The 24,637-nt window shown below is 38.5% G+C and overlaps 1 protein-coding gene across 9 annotated transcripts in view; it reads left to right on the top strand.

Moving 5' to 3' along the window:
• Positions 1-24,637, top strand: part of TAB3 (TGF-beta activated kinase 1 (MAP3K7) binding protein 3) — a 73,345-nt gene that overhangs the window by 40,944 nt on the left and 7,764 nt on the right. For 2 of the 9 annotated variants that reach the window (XM_039489315.1, XM_039489298.1), the window contains exons 2-5: positions 10,964-11,152; positions 13,906-15,328; positions 19,868-20,028; positions 22,096-22,189. In XM_039489315.1, the coding sequence (XP_039345249.1) occupies positions 11,051-11,152; positions 13,906-15,328; positions 19,868-20,028; positions 22,096-22,189 (1,780 nt within the window). In that variant the 5' untranslated portion in view covers positions 10,964-11,050. Of the gene's footprint in view, positions 1-2,163; positions 2,312-10,963; positions 11,153-13,905; positions 15,329-19,574; positions 19,637-19,867; positions 20,029-22,095; positions 22,190-24,637 lie in introns of those variants that run through there. The other 7 variants (XR_005584862.1, XR_005584866.1, XM_039489338.1 and 4 more) reach the window with 7 other exon arrangements.

Raw genomic sequence — 24,637 nt, 5'->3', positions numbered from 1 at the left:
AGCTTTCTTTTATGCTAATATTGTCTTTGATATAGCACAAAATGAACAGTTTTTTAAAATGACCAAAGCACTTCACTCTTGATGCATTCTTTTCAGGTACACTATTAGAAGAAATGGAGAAAATCAAAGGAAGAACAAAAATAATTGTATTAGATACTAGGGCAAGAAGATTGGTTGAACATGAGAAATGACCAGATATTGGTTACAAGTATCTGTAAAGGGAAGAATAAAATCCTACTTAATGCTATTAATTTTACATTTGAAAAGAAAGCAGAACACTAGCCGTATTGCAAAAGACAACGTCTAGGAATGCTGAGGAAAGCACAGGAAGGAGGTCTGTTCCATTTTTTCATGTGATGAAACTAAAGTGGAAGTAGAGGAAAACATCTGAAGTTCAGTTATTCTAAGCTTCTGATATGTGAGCACTCAAAAATATAGCGCATTTTTTCATAACTGCTCCACAGAAAGGCTATAAATTTACAAAAGTAGTTAAAGGAGGCTTTGGAGGGGTTTACTAGCTAGAGACTGACATTGCTGACTCAGTCTCCAAACCTGATTTCCACACACAAAATAAATTAATGGAAACACGTAAGGCACTGGTTCTCAAACTATTGTACGGGTGACCCCTTTCACATAGCAAGCCTCTGAGTGCAACCCCCTTATAAATTAAAAACACTTGTCTATATATTTAACACCGTTATAAATCCTGGAGGCAAAGCAGGGTTTGGGGTGGAGGCTGACCGCTCATGACCCCCCATGTAATAACCTTGTGACCCCCAGTTTGAGAACCCCTGACGTAAGGACAAATTGGAAAATTATTTGAGAAGGTATGGGATCTTTACTAGGCATCATGACTGATCCAGAGACACAGGTTGAACCCATATCACGAGAAGGCTGAAATATTGCTCATGGAACATAATCCTAATTGTATGCCTTTTAGGATTTAAAATTGAAGATCCAGATTTCCACCCTACATTTGTTTGTAGATTAAGTTCTCACAATTCATTGTTTCAAAATGGTGAAAAATTGGCTGTCCAGCCAGCTCAGCATCAATGAGCTTGATTTTGAACACCATTCAGATTGATATGGTTGCAACTTCATCATAGGTTAGGTAATGAAAAAACAAATGAATTGATAAAAATGAATCCGTATTGTAGATCAGATACAAAGGAGAGAGAGGTCTTAATGGCTAATAGCTTGGTGACTTGATTGTGATCTTGTTTTACTTACAGAATTGCTGCTTCTTTTTGGACAATATCTCCTCTTTCGACAAGGTATCATTTTTTGGCAGAAGGACTGCTATATAGCTCTGGATTAATAGAATCAGATGTAAAACAATGTTACCTGCTTAAACATACATTTTCATTTCTGCTCCATTGATCTCAATCTTCTCATTCATTATTAAAATATTTCCCATTCCTCAACAACAGGCATTTAGGCTTTCCTTTGTGCATTTTCTTTGTTTTTCAGGTAAGGGATTAGTATTTGGTACTTTTCTGTATGATTCAGATAGATTTCTGTGTTTTTTCAGGAAGAATAAAGAACTTGGAACAGTGGAATAAATATCACCCAAAATTTGCATATCCATCACATGCTGCTGCCAGTCATTGATCTCTACACAGGGTTAACTGAGTTGTGAGTAGGCAGACTGAGATATGGAAACATACAAACAGTTAAGGACTAACATTGCAGCAGTGTGTTGTGTATAAAAGACTGTTGGAGTAGTTAGCTATTTCCGTATGCAATAAATATTATCTATTCTGTCTTAACATCATTTATAGCAGTAATCCTTGATTGTTCGTTTTCATCAGCATTTTGCAAATTTACATATGGTACATCTTGAATGTGTCTACATCTTGCATTTAATACAGTAGAGAGCAGAAAAAATTATGGAAGGGGGTAGCTTAATTCACTTCCAAATAAGTCTTAAAGTGCAACTAAAATCAATGTCACTTTTGATCTGTAAAGATACGGTATAAAAATAGCAACATCTTAGACATCAGATTTTTCTCCCTGTATGTATTGAGTTATATCTGTTTACTTACTGGTAAAAATGCACATTTACCATTTCTTTTTTTCTTTTTTAGTCCTGCAGAGCCAATGCAGCTAAGAGAGGTTGAGTGGAATTCTCTTTTACTTTTTGTACATCATCAGAATTTGGTTAGGGCTTCAAAGGAGTTTTTGATGCCTTGGGGTTCAACCCAGGCCAAAAAGGGGTTGACACTGCCTGTCCTGCAATTCTGAGTGCCTTCAGTGCTGTACTGCTGTGGCGGACAACCCTGACACCAACATCCAACCTACAAGCATACAGGTCACACTCTGGCTTCTATTACTTAGGTTTTTTTGTTTGTTTTTTGGTTTTGTTTTTTTGCAGTGTAACTCCAACCCCCCCCCCCCCCACACACACACACAGAGTCCTGAATTTCCCCAGAATTGCCTGCCTTGCCGTGTTTAACCCTCTCCCTGAAAATTTACAGACCCTTAAGTTCATTGCTCCTTTAAAGAGACAATATGCTGCAGCTCATTAATTTAGATTGTGAAGAACACTCTATTTCATTCACAGCATTGAATTGGTTTATTGTAAAAATAAAACAAGTTTTATTGAAGTCATAGGTTTAAATGATACCAAGTACATTGAGTAAAGAGAGAGATGGTTACAAACAAACAAAAGTAAAAATACATTTCTGAGATTAAAACTTAATTTCAGCAAGTTACAATCTTTGTCTAAGAAGATTTCTCACTTTTATTCAGTGCCCAGAGACTTCAGCCTCCTTGGATGAAGGATGCAATGTTCTGTGATTCCAAGAGCCCTGGCCTTTTGACTCCCACAAGGCTTTTCGTTTCTGCTTATCTCTCCCAAAGTTCATTAACCCTGCTGTCCTCCCTTCCTGTTGACTTCCCACCCCCCTGCTGATTCATATGGAAAGGGGGCTTCTACTGTTTTGATTCCCTGCTGCTTAATTTACATTGAAGACAGGTAGAGAGCTGCTGTAAGCGTGTGCAGACTCACCCCTGTGGCGCCTCCTGCTGGTCGTCTCCGGGAATTAGCTCGCCAGCCATTGGAGCGCCCTATTCAGGCCGGTGTCCTGCTACCAGACAACAGGGCACCGGGTCCGGGAGGGATACTTGGCCCCCGTGTCTCTCCCGGACCCAGTGCCCTGTTGTCTGGGGTGCTGCCCTCTGGCAGTATCCCCACAGTCTGGGTCTCCCCCTCCCAGGGGAACCCCCACCCACTATCCCCACTTTGCCTCAGTCTTGGCTACTGCCCAGTCTCTATCTAGCCCCTGTTCACTGGGGCAGACTGCAGTATAAGCCACTCATCACAGGCAAAGGGGTTTGGACCTGCTGCCTCTGGCTACCCGTGGGCTGCACCCTGCAACCCAGTACCTAATTGGCCTTACCAGGCCTGCAGCCTAGGGCTTTCCAGGCTGGAGCCTCCCCAGCTCCTCTGCCTTTCCTCAGCCTTGTTCCACTCAGGTAGTCTGCTCAGGTCCCTGCAGCCAGGTCCATCTCTCTAGCTGTAGAGGGAGAGACTTCTGAGCTCCTGGCTTCCAGCCTTTTTATACAGGCCAGCTGGGGCCTGATTGGCACGTGGCCCAGCTGCGGCCGCTTCCCAATCAGCCCAGCTTTTCCCCTGCCACAGCCCTCAGCCAGGGCTGTTTTAAGGCCTTCAGGGCAGGAGTGGGGTAACCACCCTGCTACAGCTACTTTTTCTCCTGTCTAGGAGAGAACCTGCTTTTCCCTGTTTGGTCACAGACTTTAAAGCATAATATCAGTGACTATCCATAATTTCTTGTATATAGGGCTCTATGAAATCTGTTTTTGTTTTTTTATTGAAATTGTTTGATTCATTGACAACAGCTAAGTATCCTTACCTATAAATACATAAAAACGTTCAGATTTGGACTGCAATGGGGAAAAACTGATTTAGCCCCTCCCCCTCCAAAATCCTACAATTTAAACAAAACATCCTGCAGATATACAGTATATGGTAAAATTAACACATTTTAAATCACAAGTAGCACTCGGCAATATGACCAAACTGACATTGCTGAACAGTAACACAAGAATTCCACAGAAATGTCTCTTACAGTGACAATTTTACTGAATTCATATTTGAATAATAAAAAAAATGCACTAAACATAATTCATCCTTGCAGCAGTTGTTGCCATTTTAAATTAAACTCAGTAACTTTCGAGCTTCCTGTATTCTGAAGGAATGCTTAAATTTCAAATTTGATTAAAGAATTTTGAACTAACAAATCATCATTTTTATTGCTGAGTACCATAACTTTTTGATGTCTCTGCTAACAGAGTAAATTTAGCATACCTTGTGGCACCTTCAGGAAACACATTTGGAATCAGTTGATTACAGAAACTTTACAGAACATATCTGATGTGTTTGGTTGTTGATCTCCACTCTTCTCCCTTCCACCTTTTTCTTCTCCTAATTTATATCTGAAGAGATGAAAAGGCTGGCTTGTGGTACCTTTGCCTCAATGTAGAGATACTGCTTTGCATGATTACTATGCCCCTTTCCCCCCAACTTTACCAGCAGGGTAAGCCAGACTTCCATTATTGCCTGTTGCATCGGAGGATCCAAATGAGTCTCAAGCCACTACTTTTTCTTTTGGTCCCCAATTTTGTGGTAACACAGTGGCCTACTGTTATTTCCATATGTGGATAGAGCCAGGGATCCCATTAATCGTAATAAAATGTAAGAGATCTTTGACAATTGGAAATGAATGAGTGGATGGTGCCATGATACTGCTGCGAGTGGATTGAGAGAAAGGAGGACTCGGAGGAAGGAAATGGAATCTGGGATCCTGAGGAAGGAAATGAAAGAGTCCAAAGAATGAAGATGGAGAGAGATGCAGAACTGGAGGGGAAGGGAGCAGGCAGAGAAGACCTTTGTAAAACAGAGGAATGAGGAGCAAGAAGTGAACAATATAGGGGAGCAAAAATTATTAGAAAAGATAACCAAAAGGAGAAAAGTAGGGCAGAAATACTAAATAAACGGAGATAAAGGAAGAACCTACTTCAACTGAGACTGGGTTTTTTTTTTTGTTTTTGTTTTTTTTAAAGTTTTTAAAGAAAAAGAATGAAGACAGAAAAAGAGGAAACGAAAGTAAATGTAGCTCAGGAGAACTAAAGCAGGAAGGGGGAGAGAATAAAGAAAATGAAAACAAAGCCAGAAAAGATGCATAAACTTTTGTTAATAAATATGCTTAAATCATCTTTCTAGATTTCAGATAACGTCCCTCTATCTTACAGAGGGGTTTTAATTTCACTCTTTTATGACAGTGGAACCCTACCACTGTATTAATCTGTGAGGAAGGAGGAATTTAATGGAAACAAAGCTTGATTGTAGTCAGTTCCTCTTTTCTGGGAGTTATGCTACTCTTTTTCCTGAAGCATGGTAAGTGGTGGTTGTCATATAGAGATAATTGGAGATCAGATTTGGAGACTTTTAGAGGATCCCTTCCCAACTAGCTACTGCCCGTCAATGAGCACTTTCTCTTGACCTTTGAAGAAAGTGGTTCAGACAACGTTCTCTCTACTCTTTTGAAGTCAAAAGGGCATAGAGTTACTGTGGCATTACTAAAGAATTGAACTCCGTATCCAGCAACTGAGCTCTGTACATTGCCTTTATGGCAGACTATATTGCTTACACATCATATCATGATGATTTTAAAGACATTTCACCTCTTAAGCTTGTCTTATTGATCCAAACAAGTAGTGTGGAATGTGAGAGGTGGCTTTCACTAATAGTATACATCAAATGTGGCAGAAGAACAAACCTTTGACTTGATGATGTTTCTGCTTTAATGGATATTAATTTCAGTGATGGAACTCTCCAAATAATGAAGCATCCTAACAGTGGTTAGAGACTAAAAGAAAGGGGGAAAAAATAGTGTAGAAAAGGCCTGACAGAACAGAGTACCTGGGGCGAGGTGAGGAGTGAGAGGCCAGAGCTTTGCATCATACAAAAAAGAATTATCCATTTAAATGGATGAGAAGACTATCCAGAATTAAATATTAAAAAATAAATATAATAGACACCAAGATTTTGGAAAGAGTCTAAGCAGTTAAGCTTCAGGGGCACAAACCAACCCCTTTACCTATTGGAGGTTAAGAAGAAGCTTTTGGGGGGGGGCGGTTCTGGGTAGTGTCGCATACAGGATAGTGGACTTAATGGATCCCTCCTCTGATTCTGTATGTTCCTATAGAAGAACTTGCATATTAGTGTCTGTGACGTTGCAGTCTATATGATTTTATAAAAATATGCTAATGGATGAATATAATGTAACTGGAATATGCTTCATGCAAAAGGTCTCTTGTAAGGTATCATTATAAGGCTTATTGTCTACTGAGTGTGGTCATCCTATTTGTATAAAGGTGTCACTCTTTTGTCTGAAACTAGAAATATGAAATAATACTCTGAGGGCCTATTGTAATTATGCAAAGTGTGGGCCATTAATGGTGGTTTGGAATCTTAATAACTCCCATCGACCAGGACAATTAACTGGGTGGCTCTGTTTGCAAGCAAGCCTTTCTGAGAGTCAGGCTGGGAGGAATGAAGGCCTGGGGTCTTACAGTGACATGATCATGTCACGTGAACTGGCATCCATCTTTAACCTGGTGCTTTTCCAGTGGCGGGGTAGAAACCCAGAGGGACAAAGGATTCCCGCCTTATGTAAAAGATATATAAATGGGTGCAACAGAACAGAGGAGAGTAGCCATCATGAAGAATCCCCTAGCTACCATCTGAGCTGGAACAAGAGCTGTACTAGGGGAAAGAATTGTGCCCAGGCCTGGAAGGTGTCCAGTCGGAGGAAAAAACTTACTGAAACATCTCTGAGGGTGAGATTATCTGTGTTCAGTTTGATTAGACATAGATTTGTGCATTTTATTTTGCTTGGTGACTTACTTTGTACTGTCTGTTACTACTTGGAACTACTTAAATCCTACTTTCTGTATTTAATAAAATCGCTTTTTACTTATTAATTACTCAGTGTGTATTAATACCTGGGGGAGCAAACAACTGTGCATATCTCGCTATCAGTGTTATAGAGGGCGAACAATTTATGAGTTTACCTTGTATAAGTTTTATACAGGGTAAAACGGATTTATTTGGGTTTAGACCCCATTGGGAGTTGGGCATCTGAGTGTTAAAGACAGGAACACTTCTGTTAGCTGCCTTCAGGTAAACCTGCAGCTTTGGGGCAGGTAATTCAGACCCTGGGTCTTGGTTGAAGCAGATGGGAGTGTCTGGCTTAGCAAGACAGGGTGCTGGATTCCCGAGCTGACAGGGAAAGCAGGAGTAGAGGTAGTCTTGGTACATCGGGTGGCAGCTCCCAAGAGGGTTTCTGTGATCCAACCCGTCACAGTGTCCTTAAACTAAGGATTTATTTGCACTTGGTCTCAAACTTAGTTTTTTGAACTAGTGTAAACATGGCTTTTTTTAAGCAGTTCAGTTTAATTCAGTTTTAACGCACTTGACCAAGTCTGTGCAAAGTTTAACCATGTTTAACAACTGAATTTAAGTGTGGCTTAAAAACAGTTAAATTGGGTTATATCACGGTTTGGCTGCTAGTCTGTTTCTGCCCTGAGAGTATCAGAAAATTGTCCCACTGTTGCACTAGGACTGATGGAAGTGCTAGTGCAATCAGTCACAGCTGTTTTTACCATTTTGTCTACTGTTTGCCTAGATGAGATGGTGGTAAACATTTCTCTTGTCAGGTCAACTCTAGTGATCACTGGATGTCTTCAGCGTTAGCTGAACTGGGTTAAAAATTTCTAGCATAAGTTTCTAACTGAACTAGAGCATAGTTTTAAACCTGTTTTTAAACATAGTTTAGTTATCTATTCAGAGCCCAATGAACAGTGTTTATAACCCAGTTTGAACACAGCTAGGTTTAAACCCTGCCTAGGAACTATGGTTCTATATTGAGGATAACTCTTCACAGACAGGGCCGTTGGCCATTCCATATGGACCAGGACAAACCTTGTCTAAACAAAATGTGGATAGGCCAGAATATATGTTAAATCTCAGTTTAAACAGTTTGACATTGTCACTCAAACATTTTATACCAAGTTAACCTGATGCAATTTTAATTTAAAACTATATGTTAAAGCATTTCAGCTGTCACAGTTCCTTTCTCTGTAGTTGGTTTAATGTGTTAGTCTCTGTAGTCTAACTATGAAGGGCTCATCCGTTCATGAAAAGATGTTTATGCCTTTTCATATTTTTTTTTTTTATTCAGGTCTGGGTATGTTGCCAAAAGTGGCAGTTTCCACATAAAGTAGTCATAAGAATATAAGAATGGCCATACTGGGTCAGACCAGTGGTCCATCTATCCCAGTATTCTGTTTTCCAACAGTGGCTGTCACCAGATGCCTCAGAGGGAATGAACAGAACAGGCTAACTTATTGAATGATCCATCTCCTCGTCATCCAGTCCCAGCTTCTGGCAGTCAGAGATTTAGGGACACCCAGAGCATGGGATTGTGTCCCTGACCATCTTGGCTAATAGCCATTGATGGACCTATCCTCCATGAGGTTTTCTATTTCTTTTTTGAACCCAGCTGCATTTTTGGGCTTCTCAACATTACCTGGCAATGAGTTCCACAGGCTGTGCTGTGTGAAGTACTTCCTTATGTTTGCTTTAAACCTACTGCCTATTAATTTCATTGGGTGACCCCTGGTTCTTGTGTTATGTGAAGGGATAAATAATACTTCTGCACTTTCTCCACACCTTCGATCAGACATGTTAATTAAATCATACCAAATGTTACAGCCATATAATGCAACCAGGAAGACCATTGCATAGTACAAGAAACTAGTTGTTGTTGAGACCATTCAGAATGCTTGGGAAGAATCTATTATCTCAGCAGTACAGCATTGCTGAAATGCATTTAAATATTTTTTATGCAGTACAAATATAAGTAATAAAATAGAATATTTAGTCTGTTTATTTCTGCACAGTTCAACTAAGCTTTTCACTGTGGAATGACACTGGCATTTGTGTGGCAGTGTTTCGCAGAATGTGTTTTGAAGTGCTCATTTTCTGTTGAAAAGTACATGCTTCAAAATCAGATATACCAATACAATCAGCATCAAACAGTTTGAGTGAATAATGCTACCACTGAAGTAATTATTTTATAAACACTTTATAGCTGCCAAAATGTGATGTGCAATATAAAGTGTAAGATTCAATTTATAGTCTCTTGCTTAAGTGGCTATATTGAAGTATTGAAATTTTGAGGGGCATGGGGAGAAGCTTAATTCAGTCTTGAGAATCCTTTGGTAAGGTGGGTAGCAAATTCTCATGCAATTTACTTTCAATTAAGATCCCCATCTAGATGGTTTTTAACATTCTTAATGCCATGCTTACAGTGTCAAGGCTAAAAGTGTGGGAAAAATTGTCTACAAATCTGGCTTGTAAAGCACATGCAAGATTCTGTCCACCCTAAAGTATGATAGTTTCATAATGAAATCTGGAAACATACAGAATTATTTTGTTGTGCTGGAAAGTGCATAATCTTACTCTGAACAAAGAATGAAGTCAGCAACCCAGGCTATAGAACATCTTTGTCTCCTTTCCACACCTGTCAGATGAGGATAATATTAACTTCCTCACAAGAAGGTTTTGAGGATTAGTTAATGTTTGTAAAGTATGTTGAAGTTTAGCTATTGCAAATACTTAATATTACTAGAGTTACTTTCTGGCCAGAATTGTAGAAGGCATCCTTGGCTTGGTATTTTGACTTCAGCTACAATACTTCAGGCTAGTATTGTGTCGATGAGTCTTAATGGGCAAACCATGTTTACTCAAAATGTATGTGTCCCCTCTGTAAACTCTTATTCTGGTTCAAATGCTATTTGTTATAATATTACTAGATAAAAGAATCCTTACACAAAAGTAGACACTTTTCTCTCTGTATTTAAATATGAAGGTGATAAATGTTTTATGAATACCCAAGATACATACTTACTGTAATCCTAAATTCACTTGGTCACTCTTCTTTCCCCAATGGTATCTTGAATGGATGCTCACGTCTTGAAGGCTTGAAAATATTCTTTTCCTGCTGACTGTACCTATTTTGAATTTTTTTTTATTTTAATATAATGGAATAGAAACAGACATGGCTTTGTTTCCTGGTGTGCAAGATTGGATGTTGGCTAATTGCTTGAGTCAGCAAGAATTATTTTCCGGTATATGTCACAAAAATGGTGGCTGTATTTTTTTTGTTCTTTCTAATTTTCTAATTAGTGGATGATATGAGAAGGAAAGAGATTAAATCCAGAGAACATTGCTCTGTATTTTGAGCAATTTTAAGGTAGGGTACATATTATGCCTGAACTACTGAAGTGTCTAAACAGATACTGTGTTAGAAAGTTGTCAACCTGAGCTGTAAAATCTGTTACCTGATGTCCGCAGCTGCTGTCTAATTTTAGTTAGTGGTATATATTTAAAGGTGGTGTTTGTGCACTGTGGGAGTTGGGGAGATGTAATTATTAGCTAAAATACATAATTTAAAATACTACTGGTAATTGCACCACCTGGACTTTTACTCTGTCACTGTTAGAACATAGCTCTATTACTAAAATAATGAACGAACCCTTGTATAGTACATCATATCCTCAAATACCACAAACTTTTAACTATTCAAAATGTCTTTGAGAAGTAAATTAATATTAATCCCATTTTTATCAACTGGGGAACTGAGGCATACTGAAATCAGAGGGGGAGTCTACTGCACATCTGGGATTAGAAATTCATGACTCAACTCCTGGGTTTATTCCACACCCCTTTCAGTCTGTGAATCTAGAAAACAGTTCAGGTCATCTATGCACAAACTTCTCCCTCGACCGAATGAAGGAAGTTAGTTTCACTTTTACTTTGGATGAATTAGGATGTATTTAATAAATGATCATCATTGTCTGTTCTTCTTAATAGAAAATGCCTGAAGCATCAGAGGATCATATCCACTGGAAGACTTCTTGACTTCCATTCTTGAGAATCCCACAACAACATCAGTCTGGCATGGCGCAGGGCAGTCAGCAGCTTGATGTGCAGGTACTCCATGACCTCCGGCAACGTTTCCCTGAGATTCCAGAAGGGGTGGTGTCTCAGTGCATGCTCCAGGTATGCTGCTGCAGAATACAATAGCATAGTAACAGTTGTGCCAGCATAAGGCTGTAATGTAGACCTGGCCCAAGGCTATGCAATATGTGAATTAAAAAGGCAAACGAACCAATAGTTATTGGCTGACCTGTCATCACACCACATATTCCAAATATTTAAAACTACACTTCTACCCTGATATAACACTATCCTTGGGAGCCAAAAAATCTTACCGTGTTATAGGTGAAACCGTGTTATATCGAACTTGCTTTGATACGCCGGAGCGTGCAGTTCCCCCCCCCCCCCCCCGGAGTGCTGCTTTACCGCATTATAGCCGAATTCGTGTTATATCTGGTCGTGTTATATTGGGGTAGAGGTGTATATAAGTCTCAGGTGATAGTGTGTTCCATGGGACATCTCCTAGCTACCATCTTTCCCCCTCGTGTCTGTCACGTTATGTGACCTGAGGACGCCATGGACTCTTCACTGCATTCTGCTTAGATAGTAGGTGGGTGGCTGGCTGGCAGCAATTGCCTGTGCTCCCTGGTGTCTGATACTGCTCTCGATTGCATTGGTGCCCTCTCTAATTATGGGGCTGGAACACGGGGACCCTGCTTTAATTCTGTACTACCTGCCACTTAGGACAGCTCTGTTATCCAGCAAAATACAGACGCAGAAATTGGTGTTAGGAGAATGGTGCATGGTGGGATGTGTCAGAGCCAAAGATGTGAACTGGGCTGGACTTCACAGGGCCAAAGATGAGAGAGAAGTAGATCTTTAGCTGAGAATATATGTACATCCTTCTTATTCTGGTTATTGAGGTCATCCGAAATATAGTGCTAGAATAAAGATGACTTTGTCTAGACCATTCGCAGATCACCTAAGTAGGAGAGCTAATTGTAACTCATAAGTCTATTGATATATATATCAATGTAGTCTCGTTATGATGCTTACTGTCATACAATATATATATGACAGTAAGCATCATAACGAGACTACATTGATTGCTCTTAAGCAAACAAGTGAAACACCTTACTAATTAGCATTGATTCCTCAGTGCTGGAGAGTCGTTCAAAAAAGTAGCATCAGTGGCAGAGGAGATCTTGATGAATCTATACATTTACTTGTGCCTGATAACTAATTTATTTTTGACCTATTGAGATCTATAGTATGCTGTAGAAAATACCCATCTTGGGATCAATTTTGTAAAATGTATATGGTTAGAAATAGTCAAATGTGACTAAAGGTACCGATTAGATTAGGGTTTGGATTTGAGGCTGAATCACAGTTTTTGTCTGGATTTTGTTCTAAAAATGTGGAAAAAAAGATTTCTGTGAAAAATAGTAGCAATCACAATATTTCCACAATCCATTATAATCTTGAGTGACTTTCTAATGTGTTTCCTATTATCTTGGGCCAAAATATCATTAGAATAGCTGTTGTCATAACACTTTGGCCATAACTAAAGTGGGGGGGAAAGCCCCTTTTGTTTTTGACTCAGAACCAAAACTTTGCATAGATTCAGGTCCAAGGTGTGCAGTCCTAACTGTACCCCTCCTGAAATTTGAAGGGGTTTGGATTCTTCATTCCTCTGAGGGCTGCACGAGCTTTTTCAGCATGATTTTTTTATTTATTTTAAAGAAAATATAATAGTTGAAAGCAATGTCAGAATATAAGGAGTCCTGGAAAATGGCTATTAATTTCCAAACATTTTAAAGATTCTAAATTATATATTTATGAGTTGACCAGTGTAGGATTTATTGTATATTCTAGTTTACTTGATAGCCAGACCAGTAAGAGTTAATAATTTGGGCAAAATGTCTCAGATTTCATTTTTTAAATTTGACAGAGAATATTGGTAGTTTATCTTTTAAAATACAGTCTTCACAAAAGACAGATTTCAATCTGCATTACTGATAGTAAAATATTAATATGCACCATTTTCAGACTATTCGTAAGTAGTTTTTAAACTCGGTTTAGAAAATACTTCCAAGTCTCTGTATATTGTATTTAACATCTCAGTCCTGGTGAGTATTTGTGGCTGTTTACTACATTGAAGCTATTTTCTAGAAAGAGGAAGGTGATCAAAAGAGTAAATTGAAGTGGATTAGGCTAAGGGGTAAAGGACAGAAATCAGGGGAGGCCTTTTGCAAGGAAGGTTAGACAGAATACATTTGAACTATGAACACACTTTTACTATAAAATTTTTAACGCTGAGGTTTATTTTAAATTGCAGCTAATGGGAAGAGCAAACCAAAGTTAAACAAGATGAGTATTTGGATTGCAAATTCAGTAACCATGGAGATTGGATGGCTGTAATATGCTAAACCACTTTGAAACTCTGAAGTGTTCAAAACAATATTTCAAACTGTGAAATAATTCTATTGTGTAGTATTATCTCATGTGAAATAGTGTTAAATATACATACATCCTTTTCTAAAGAAACAGAAACTTGTCAGGAATGAATGCCAAAGCTATAACCATTACCAAATTCTATTTCCCCTAACTTGGACTTGCTACATTTTATGTGGGTCACTCAGTAGCTAATGTTATCATAAGATTTCTCTGTAAGTAACATGAGCCACATACTTCTTATATAGCATGGTCTAACAGGGATTATCTTTAATTTATTTCAGGAGTCAGGTATGCCGGCTACTGTGAAGTGTTATCCCTAAAATGTGTTCAAGCTAGGCTTAACTGGAGCTTCAGTTGAATATACTGATTGGCGTTACTAATGTAATTTGAAGATAATTGGTGTCAATTCTTACTTCTAGAACAACAACAACCTTGAAGCATGTTGTCGAGTCCTTGCACAGGAGAGCAGCAAATACTTATATATGGAGTACCATAGCCCCGATGACAGCAGAATGAACAGGAATCGCCTTTTGCACATTAACCTGGGTATTCATCCCCATACCAGCTACCATGCAGGGGAAGGAGCTCAACTTAATGGTGGTCGTACACTGGTACATAGCTCAAGCGATGGACATATTGAGCCACAGTGCACAGCAGGTAAACAGCTGATATGCTTAGTTCAAGAACCACACTCTGCTCCAGCTGTTGTGGCAGCTTCTTCTAATTACAATCCATTTTTCATGAATGATCAGAATAGAAATGCAGCTACTCCTCCTCCGCAACCATCTTCCATACCACCAGGAATGAACACATCTGCTATGCAAGGCCCTCATCCTCCTTCATATATGCACATACCTCGGTACAATACAAATCCTATTACTGTTACATTATCGCAAAACCTCCCCTCTGGACAAACAGTACCCAGAGCTTTACAAATTCTTCCACAGATGTCAAGCAATCTTTATGGGACTCCTGGTTCTATATATATTAGGCAGACGTCTCAAAGTTCTTCAGGACGACAGACTCCTCAGAATGCACAGTGGCATTCTTCTCCACAAGGCCCAGTTCCACATTATACTCCACGCCCGCTACCTGTTTATCCACATCAACAGAACTACCAACCTTCACAGTATTCTCCTAAACAGCCCCAGATCCCTCAGCCAGCTTATCAATCACCACCTGCATCTCAGTGTCCTTCTCCTTTTGGCTCTCCTCAGCATCAGGTACAGCCTACCCAATTAGGTCATCAGAGTTCACATGTGTTTATGCCTCCTAGTCCTTCAACTCTTCCATCCCATCCATATCAACAAGCACCCCAAAGTTATCAAAAACAGGGTGGTCACTCAGTATCTTATGTCCCTTATGGACCTAGCTTATCCAAAGGTTCTATGAACAAGATAGAAATTACAGTTGAGCCACCACAAAGACCTGGGACGGCAATGAATAGAAGTCCTTCACCAATAAATAATCAACCATCTCAACGAAACCAGCACCCGCTGTATGCAGCCACTACTCCATCTTCAGGCTCTCCTTCAAGAGGTATGTCAGGTCAACCAAAACCACCATTTAATCCATTATATATTACCTACACACAACCAACTGGTGCACTAACACAGTCTCCCCGGGTAATGGTATCTCAGCCAAACTCAACAGTATTTAAAATCACAGTAGGTCGAGCGCAGACTGAGAATCTTTTAAATTTAGTGGACCAAGAGGAGCGTTCTGCAGCACCAGAACCTATTCAGCCCATTTCAGTAATACCAGGATCTGGAGGAGAAAAAGGAATCCATAAATACCAGAGGAGTTCCAGTTCTGGATCAGATGATTACGCTTATACTCAAGGTAAACTTCTTGAACTGTCAACTGTTATTTTAAAAAATTAAATTAAATTAAATTGAACCTATTCAGAAAAACATAGATGACTTTTGGCCTGTGTGATCCGAGAGATTTTGATGTACTAGAAGTTTTTAAAATATAACATGGAAAATATGAATTGATGAGAGAGTGGCAAATTCTAATCATTTATTATAAATAGCCCTACAAATCATCTTGTCCCATAAGAGAACAAGATGACATTTGAAGAAACTGAAAGGTTGTGTATTTTAAAACTAACAAAGGCAAATGCTTTTCTGTATAGTTCATTTACAAAGTTGTGTTGAAGTTTGACACAAATATTTAAATACAGATCAGATAATTTTCATAGACTCATAGAAATGTGGAGCTGGAAGGGACCTCAAGAGGCCATCAAATCCAGCACCCTGCACTGAGGCAGGACCAAGAAACGTAGATTATCACTGACAGGTGTTTGTCAACCTATTCTTAAAAATCTCCGGTGATGGGGATTCCACAACCTCCCTTGGAAGCCAGAGTTTAAATACCCTTATAGTTAGAAGTTTTTCTTCGTATCTAACCCAAATCTCCCTTGCTGCAGATTAAGCCCATTACTACTTGTCCTTTTGAATAAAATACATTTGAATAAATTATAACAGAAATATTTATTTGTTTAATAAACAAAATTATTTTAGTTGCTACACAAAACCAAAAACATTGTACCAAGACAAAACCAAACAAGCCAGACAGGGTAATAAACAAAAATGAGGAAAGGAAAGAGAGCGGTCGGGGATAAAATATTAAGGTTGCACAGTAAGCCGAATCCACATCTTGATTAAATGTAGAATAATTCAGTTATTTTAAGCTTTTAAAAAATGTTGTTTTATCAAAACTGACATGGCAGAAATGGTTTTTCAGCAGGATTTGGCTGCAAAGACGAAGGGTGTTTGGCAGTTTGTGTTTTTATGATAGGGGCAGGCAATACTTTGAGAGAGCCCTAATATCAAATACACCTCTACCCCGATAGAATGCGACCCGATATAACACGAATTCGGATATAACGCAGTAAAGCAGCGCTCGGGGGGTGGGGGGCTGCACACTCCAGCAGATCAAAGCAAGTTCGATATAATGCAGTTTCACCTATAATGCAGTAAGATTTTTTGGCTCCCGAGGACAGCGTTCTATCGAGGTAGAGGTGTACTAAGTAATTACAACTTAAGTAAAAGAGAATTGGGTGAAAACTACCCAAACATTTGAGCAGAAAAGTGCTTTCTTCAGAGTTCCAGCTTTTGCAACCTGGTGGATATACATACTTGAGCTCACTTGCACAGAGGAAATTTAGTCTGCAAACATTCAAGCCAGTCAGCTATAGTTGTCATAATGCTAATTAGCAGCAATTATTCAAAGCGTCTACTTCATACTTAGATTTCTAATGAGATGAGATTATCTGCCTTTCTTCTCCTCCTATCCTGTCTTTTCACTTCATTTTATTCCTATTTCACGTTATTTCACCTCTCTAACTTTGCCCTGCGGTATTTGGGCCCTCATTTCCCCTGTCGCCTCAGAGCTATCTTTAACCTCTTAACATGGAATTGCTCTGTACCAGATTGTTTCCATTCTGTGCACACAGCATCCCCTGCTGATTCCTGGACTGAAAGCAGGCAGGAATAAACTTTGTGAATGGTAGAGAACAGTAGGAGTGAGGTGGAGCCAGTTAGTATTTACCCTAGGCAGTGTTGCCAACCTGGCCCTACCTGCCGGGGCCATACACTCTCTCAGGGTGTGCCCTTCAGCGGTTCCAAACAACCTTTAATAACTGTCAGAGTAACCACTGTTCCACAGATAAACTGAATTGTATAGGAAAAATATAACTGATTTCATGTGAGTAAGACAAAAAATGGGTTCTGGATTGCAGAATTACTTGCTAAATATCAGAGGGGTAGCCATGTTAGTCTGGATCTGTAAAAGCAGCAAAGAGTCCTGTGGCACCTTATAGACTAACAGACGTATTGGAGCATGAGCTTTCGTGGGTGAATACCCACTTTGTCAGACGCATGTCAGATTGCTAAGTAAGGTTTTATTTGATGCTCAGTTTTTTTTTTTTCACACAGTTTTTTCCCCGAGATACTATTTTATTTTTTCTTTGGTAGTTAGGGTACGTCTACATTACCCGCCGGACCGGCGAGTAGTGATCGATCTATCAGGGATCAATTTATCGCGTGTAGCGTAGACGCGATAAATTGATCTCTGATCGCTCTCATGTCGACTGCTGAACTCCAGCAGTGCGAGAGGCAGAAGCAAAGTCCGTGGCTGTCTATCCAGCGCCGCAAGCACGCGCAGTAAGTAATTTTAATCTAAGATACGTATACTTCAGCTACACTATTCTCGTAGCTGAAGTTGCATATCTTAGATCGATCTCTCTCCCCCCATTCCCCGCCCCCCACAGTGTAGACCAGGCCTTAGTTTCCTTCATTTGGACAGTTGAGTTTCTTAGGTTTGCGTGCTCGTTGGGGCAGAGAACTGTATCTTCCTATATGTTGGAGCTTCAATAGTGGCTTTGTGTGCTACTGCAATATAAATATCAACAGCAATAATATTTAGCCTCTGCAAACTTACATTACACACTTATGTAGCACAACTGAGATTTAAAGAGAAATATACTTAAAATCTTCAGATTTTTGCTAATTTAGGAAATTAATTTGTATGATTTTTTTTATAAGTCTCTACCATGGTGAAAAAGTTACAGAAATATATAAAGAAAAAAAATCAGTGTTTTAGTGTGATATGTTATATTGCATGATGATATAGCCTAATAAGATGCAGCACATATGGGAGGGCATTGTATATGTCAGGTATAAACTGGATGATGAATGAGCATATAAAGCCAGGAATTGGTGAGCCATGTATCATTACCATTGTGAATTTTTTAAAATTAATATTGTAATTATGATCTTTCAAACTCTTCTGTTGACTGAGACACGTTTTTATGAAAGGTTGTTGCTGGTTTTGTTGCTTTAATATTATTTAATAAGATATCCTGTTTTCAATCCCTGTATTGCTACTAGCTTCTGAAATGCGAGGGTCCATACAAAATCCAAGTTTAGCGTTTCTGCTTCAGGTAGAAAAGTGGCAGCCAACAAAAATACCATATTTTCATGCTCCTGGCTCTTCCTCTCTGTTTTCTCTCCTGCCTCTGTAGGATCTGTCATGACTGCTCTGAGCTCCATCTGTGGAGTTTTTTCCTTTCTTTCAATTAGTATATAGATGTATTTTTCATACAGTATTTTGTTTAACATTTTTAATTTCTGTTTGCATTGAATGGAGGTCAGGAAGGGGAGAGACTGCAGGTGCTTCGCATGTAATAGCACTTTTACAGGCTTCTGTGGTATGTCCTTGTGCATTCCTTTTTTCTGTTTATTTCACAGTGAAACAGGAATAACCTGCTGGCAAACCCATTACTTAGACAGTCTACCCATCTGAATACCAGCCGTAAATCTTTTCCCTCCCTGCTCAATTGCCCTTGTCAAGAAGGATCTTTCCTCTTCTTTGAGCATTGGTAGATCATAAAGTGCGAAACCTCAGACCAGTGACCTGTATTAACTACTCCTGTTTGACATCAAAGTAAAATATTGAGGAAGATCCTGTCTAGTCTCTGTCAGAGAAGATGGAATATTTATTCCTAGCTAGTCGGATTATCTTTACCTGCTCACCAACTGCCTCAGGAACCCATAACAGCAAAGGTCTTGTTAGCTTGAGACTGAACAAGACAAATTTCATCCCGAAGGCATAAGTTTTTGAGGACGTTATTAATGACTGAAAGAGGTTTAGAAGGAATGGCTCAACTTTAACTATAGAATTAAAAGTCCTGAAGGTCTTTAAGTGAGGATTCTTTTAACTAATTTATGTCTATCTTCCTTTAATAAAGGATTCTCCTTGCTCGTTAGTTTTGCCTGTGAGCATTGGTGAATTTATAATACTGGATATTAAACCTGCTACCGTTCCAAAGGGCAACAGCAATTTTTATAAACTTTGTTGTATAGTCTCTAATAGAACTGCAAAAATCAATACATGGTTGGCTCTTGACTAATACGTGAGGCTTTCTGAGAAATCAGATGACGCTATTAAACAGCAGCTGTGAGGTCATGTTCTGGTGCAGTCTTTCAGACTCTAATTCTTGCCTCTGGTATTTATTCTTGACAGTGCAGTAGTAGTATAATTAGGTTGCTATTTCATCCTGAGAAGCTCTCTCCTTGTACAGGTGCCTTTGTATTTTTGAGTGGAGAAAGACCAAATACAAAAAAAGAAGCAGTGACCATAATGGTAATATGAACTTCAAATTACTGTCTAAAACATTATTTTTATTCTGGAAGAATTTACTGTCCTAAACTATAATTCAGTTGGCATGAAGCATCTTTACACTGATATGTGGCTGCATGTTTATGCTCACCTATTATTTTGGAAAGGTCACTTGTGTATATTACACACACATTAAGAGTTCCGTTTTTTAATTAAGTGCTTTATATTGACTGTTTATTCTCTATACTACTCTAGCCTTGCTATTACATCAGCGAGCAAGGATGGAGAGGTTAGCAAAAGAACTGAAGCTTGAGAAAGAGGAACTTGAGCGGCTGAAAACTGAAGTTAATAGCATGGAGCACAATCTTATGCAGAGGCGACTTAGAAGAGTAAGCTGTACAACCTCAATCCCAACAGTAAGAAACTTGTATTTGTAAACATCAGTTTTTTTGAAGCTCCCTTGTTCAATTATTGTTCATGCAAGCAGCTTACAAAGTACAGTATGTAATGAGATGTTTTGGAGATTAAACACTTTGAATTGGCAAGTGATTTTTGCTCTTCGCTTTGTGGTTTGTCTGCAAGATCAGTTCTTCCTTTGAAATAAACAGCTATTTGGTATTTTAAGAAACACACATGGGCTACGCTTTCAGAAACTTTGTTGTGCACACAGTGAAGCCTATATGTGTTTGCTTTTCTGTACCCCAGAATTATGACTGCTTTCAAATATGCTGTGAGTGCCCAGGAGAAGATTAATGAGGAAGTCTAGATTTTATACCGAAGATTTGGCATGGACAGTTTGGTTATGCATGTAGGACAGATTTTTGAAAAGGAGCTTCAGTATGCCAGGCTACTGTCACTGCTTGGAATATATCTGTACCTCTTAGACCTCCCACTTCTTAACCTCTGGTGTGGTAGCTCTGAGAGCACTTAGGGCTTCACTTGAATGGTCACACCCGGGTATTCTCAAGTGTGTTAAATGGGAGTTACGCTCCTCAGTTTAGCTGTAATCATTGTTAATCCCTGCTGTTAGTAATGAGTAGTTTTTCTGGTATAGACAGGCCCATATGTATCATGACACCTACTTTCATTAATATGTGCAAATGTCAGGAATGATCAGTTGATCCCTTACTTCCCACTATCCGTTCTATGCAGCATTGTACAGTTGAGAAATGTTGGGCTAAAAGTTTTGGTGTAACGCATGTCATCTTGAGGTGGGAGGGAAATGTAATTCCTGATTTGCAGCTGCTAATATTAACATAAACTAGAGGTCAGATGCTGCTTTCAGTGTATAAGGATAAAAACCTGGAGTAACTATTGCTCAGGGTTTTTGGAACCTAAAGGAGTGGTAACTTTACTGTTGTTTTTTTTAGGTGGTATTAGGAATAAATTAATGGGAGTTTATCTTTATATGTTGGATAAATGATTGATGCAAGCAAGAGTGCTTTTATTTAAAACTATTTTTATTAGATTTTAAGTTCAGATACATACATATGCTGTTGCAGTCGTCTAGAGCATTTAAAAACATTTATATTTACTTGAAGTTAAGAAATGGTATTGAAGGATTAGCTTTAGGGGGTCCCCTCTTTTGTTTGACTGCCAGATTCTTGCCCAAAGAAAACTTCTTTGGACTGCTCCAAAGCAAATTTTTTCACCTAATTTTTTGTAGCCAACTTTAAACAAAACACAAATTTATAGTGACTTTCAGTGGGTCACCATAACAACCCCTAATTTTAGAAAACCTACTTATTTTTTATTAAAAAAACATTTTTAGTTATAACAATAAAATGTACATGTCAAAGATGTTAGAGGCACTTAAGACCAAGGATGGCTGTCCAAATAAAATTATTTATTTTATACTTATTATTTTGATAGCAAAACTGAAAACATGCAATTATTTGGCCTTGCTTCTTAGGGCCTAAGATTTTCCTAATTATGTGATGTTAGATTTTCAGCTGGCAGTGATTGAACAAACAAAATTGCTGACTGCAGTACTGTCAAATTCTGGGGTACATACAGGAATGTCAAATTTTGGGTAACAACTGCACTGATTTTTCAGGAGTTAGACCAGTTCAAATGACAACAAAATTTGGTCATTCACCTTTCAAAGATTCTCAAGGCAATATGCATCTGGTCTAAGGGTATAGGAGTACTGTAACTGCCATCATAGGTTTTGTAACTTGATAATTTTAAAAGCCGAGCGCAATTTTCTTCCTGGTAAGTATTAAAACTGTGTATACATTTATCGCCAAAATGCCTAACGAAGAACTCATTTTAAAAATATCTTTAACCATTTCCCTTGAAATCATGTTGACATTCGCTATGGATATTTTTTTTCAGCTGCACTTACCCATCATTGGCAACCCTGCCCCCGGTAACATTGTTAATAGGAACTGTTAACATATGAGACAAATAACATTGTTATATCTACATTAGAGTTGATGCTGACTTTCCTACAATTGCTATTTTGGGTCCTTTCTTACTAGCCTGAGGAAATGACCAGATTGAGAAGCCTGAATAGACAGCTCCAGATAAATGTTGACTGTACTCTGAAAGAAGTTGACCTCCTTCAATCTAGAGGTATAGACTTGATTGTTTTTGTAAAACATAAGTTTTAATGTGATGTGTGTTTAAATATGAGTAGATCTTTGGCTTTTTCTTTTCCTTTTTTATCAAAACTGGGTTTTACTGATATCAAGTCATTACTTCAGAATGAAAGACACAACCTGTCTTTTTTTCTTTGTCAGTTTTAAGCTGGTTGGATGGGGTGGTTTTTGTTAATAACATTCTCAATAAAAGTGGGCCCAAATTAAATTAAGTAATTACTTATAAATAGCAATTTGAAAGGATTTTGTCAAGATAGTTGAATCTAAAAATGGGCATACCTTGATAATGGTTCCATACTCAAGTTCTTGAGTTTGATATATTTGTTGTTGCTGCAAACATATCTCTTTGCTGTGACTTATTGTGACACTAAATAAAGTGTAGTAAATAAATTGCTACGTGTGCTCTTGCTGTGTCACATCTGCCACTTTCAAACTGAGAACACACTTGCCATATCTGTATTTTGAAGACATATGGACCCAGCCATACAAGATAAAAAGACCATAGTGATTATAGTCTAAAAAGTCTGGTATAAATCTTCTCATTTCTATGCTAGGACAAGAAAGAAGAAAGTAATATCAACTAAACAATGTATCTTAACAACATGTTCTTTTGCTTGGCAAACTATTGAAGTTAGAGAAAAAAATGGAAAATGAGGTCTATAAGAATTAGAAGAACTAGCACCAAGGACCCTGAAAGTGATGCAGCTCAACATGGTTTAAAACCAAGAATCCAGCAAATACAAATAATTCTAATTAAAAGATACTTTCAAAAACTCCTAAGGAAATTTGTGGTAAATGTATTACAAAAACAGTTAAATTGTAAATCTCTGGGGCCTTCACCCTAGAAACTCTGTCCTGAAAAAGAAATTGCATTTTCAGTTATCTATGAAGCAATCCAAAACACAGAAATAGACTTTGCTGTCCAAATAGAAGCTGCCCTATGAAAACAAAGCAAAACCGGAGACATGCAGGGAAAACCTCTGATCCAGTACAAGGTTGAAATAGAACATAACATGAAATAAACATAGAGAGAAAAGCTTTCAGATGACTAAAACAAAACGCTTGTGTCCTGAGCAAATAAACTACCTCTCAAATGTAAACACTGGTAAGAATACCCAAATGACTTCGCATCAGTCCATTTAAAAGAAATAGAACATGACTCAGATATGCTTGATCCTGCAAGTTGCTGAGTAGTTTCTGGATTGGTGAGCTCCTTCTTAGGGAGCTGAAGGTGGTCAATTCATAGCAGGAGGTTTTACCCAGTACTACTGAAATTCATCCAGCCCATCTGCCAGAGATGAAATTTTAGGAAGGATATTAGGAGATCCAGTGGTAATTCTTACAGAAAATGCCATGAGATCCTGAATGTCCATGCAGAGCAAACAGAATCTTATCTTCTTCCGCCCCCCCCCCCTTTTAAAAAAAAAATTATCTAGATGTTTCAAACCTGATCCATAGGAACTTGCCACCCCCCCCCCCCCAAAAGAGAGACTAGAAGAATATGGAATGAGAATGTCCTCTAGCAAAGGACACAACTTGCAAAACATTCAGAGCAAACTGAAAAACAGATTCCCATGGTATACAGACAACTCATTCTCTGTGGGGACTGTGATCCCATTTTATAAAAGAGCATATTTAAAATAAATTACATATTAGAACACTGACACTGAAATGGGATCGACGGGTGTCAAATTCACTATTTAGGCATATACACAATCACTGCTAACCACAAAATTAAACCTGTGTGCCAGGTCCAACTGAGAATATAGGAAATGTGAAAGACCAGTGAAACTGCACAGGATACATGAAAATGAAGAACAGAAACACCATGGGATTCATACCCAGAAGGGTATGAACAGAGAGAACTGCTCAGAAATGAGTGCTAATCTTCATTTAAATCCAAACTGATTTTAATCTGCTTTTCTAACCAACGATCTAGAAGCAGCTCCTATTTATAACCCTTTCTCTCCTGCATCTGCAGCTACAGTAGGTTTGCGCTACATTCCTCTACCAATTTATTAAGAGCTTCACCTTTTGAAATGAGACAAAGCAGAGGAAGAGAGACAGTGTAACTAATCTTGAGCAAGTAAACTGAAAATTTAGGAGACTAGCTGAAAATATCAGAGGAAAAATTAAAACACTACAGAGGAGAGAGCTTCTTTATACAGCACTGAAAGTTGAACTTCTAGAGAACATGGTTTTTAGAAGCAGTTTGGAGCAGCTATTATTAATTTGTTTTTTAAAAAAGTTAATTAGAACTTTAGTATGGCACCCCTAACAAAACAGTACCATTTTTAGGGCCAATTATTTTGATTCTATTTCCATATGGTCAAGGGGATCTCAGTTTAGGCGTATAGTTCCTTAAACGATTGGCATCCTCATAGGAAATAAGATCGATGGGGTGAAACATTATCTCCTTTTT

Source organism: Mauremys reevesii, linkage group 1 (genome assembly GCF_016161935.1).
Source record: "Mauremys reevesii isolate NIE-2019 linkage group 1, ASM1616193v1, whole genome shotgun sequence".
NCBI classification, from domain to species: Eukaryota; Metazoa; Chordata; order Testudines; family Geoemydidae; genus Mauremys; species Mauremys reevesii.
This window is presented reverse-complemented; position numbering and strand designations above follow the sequence as displayed.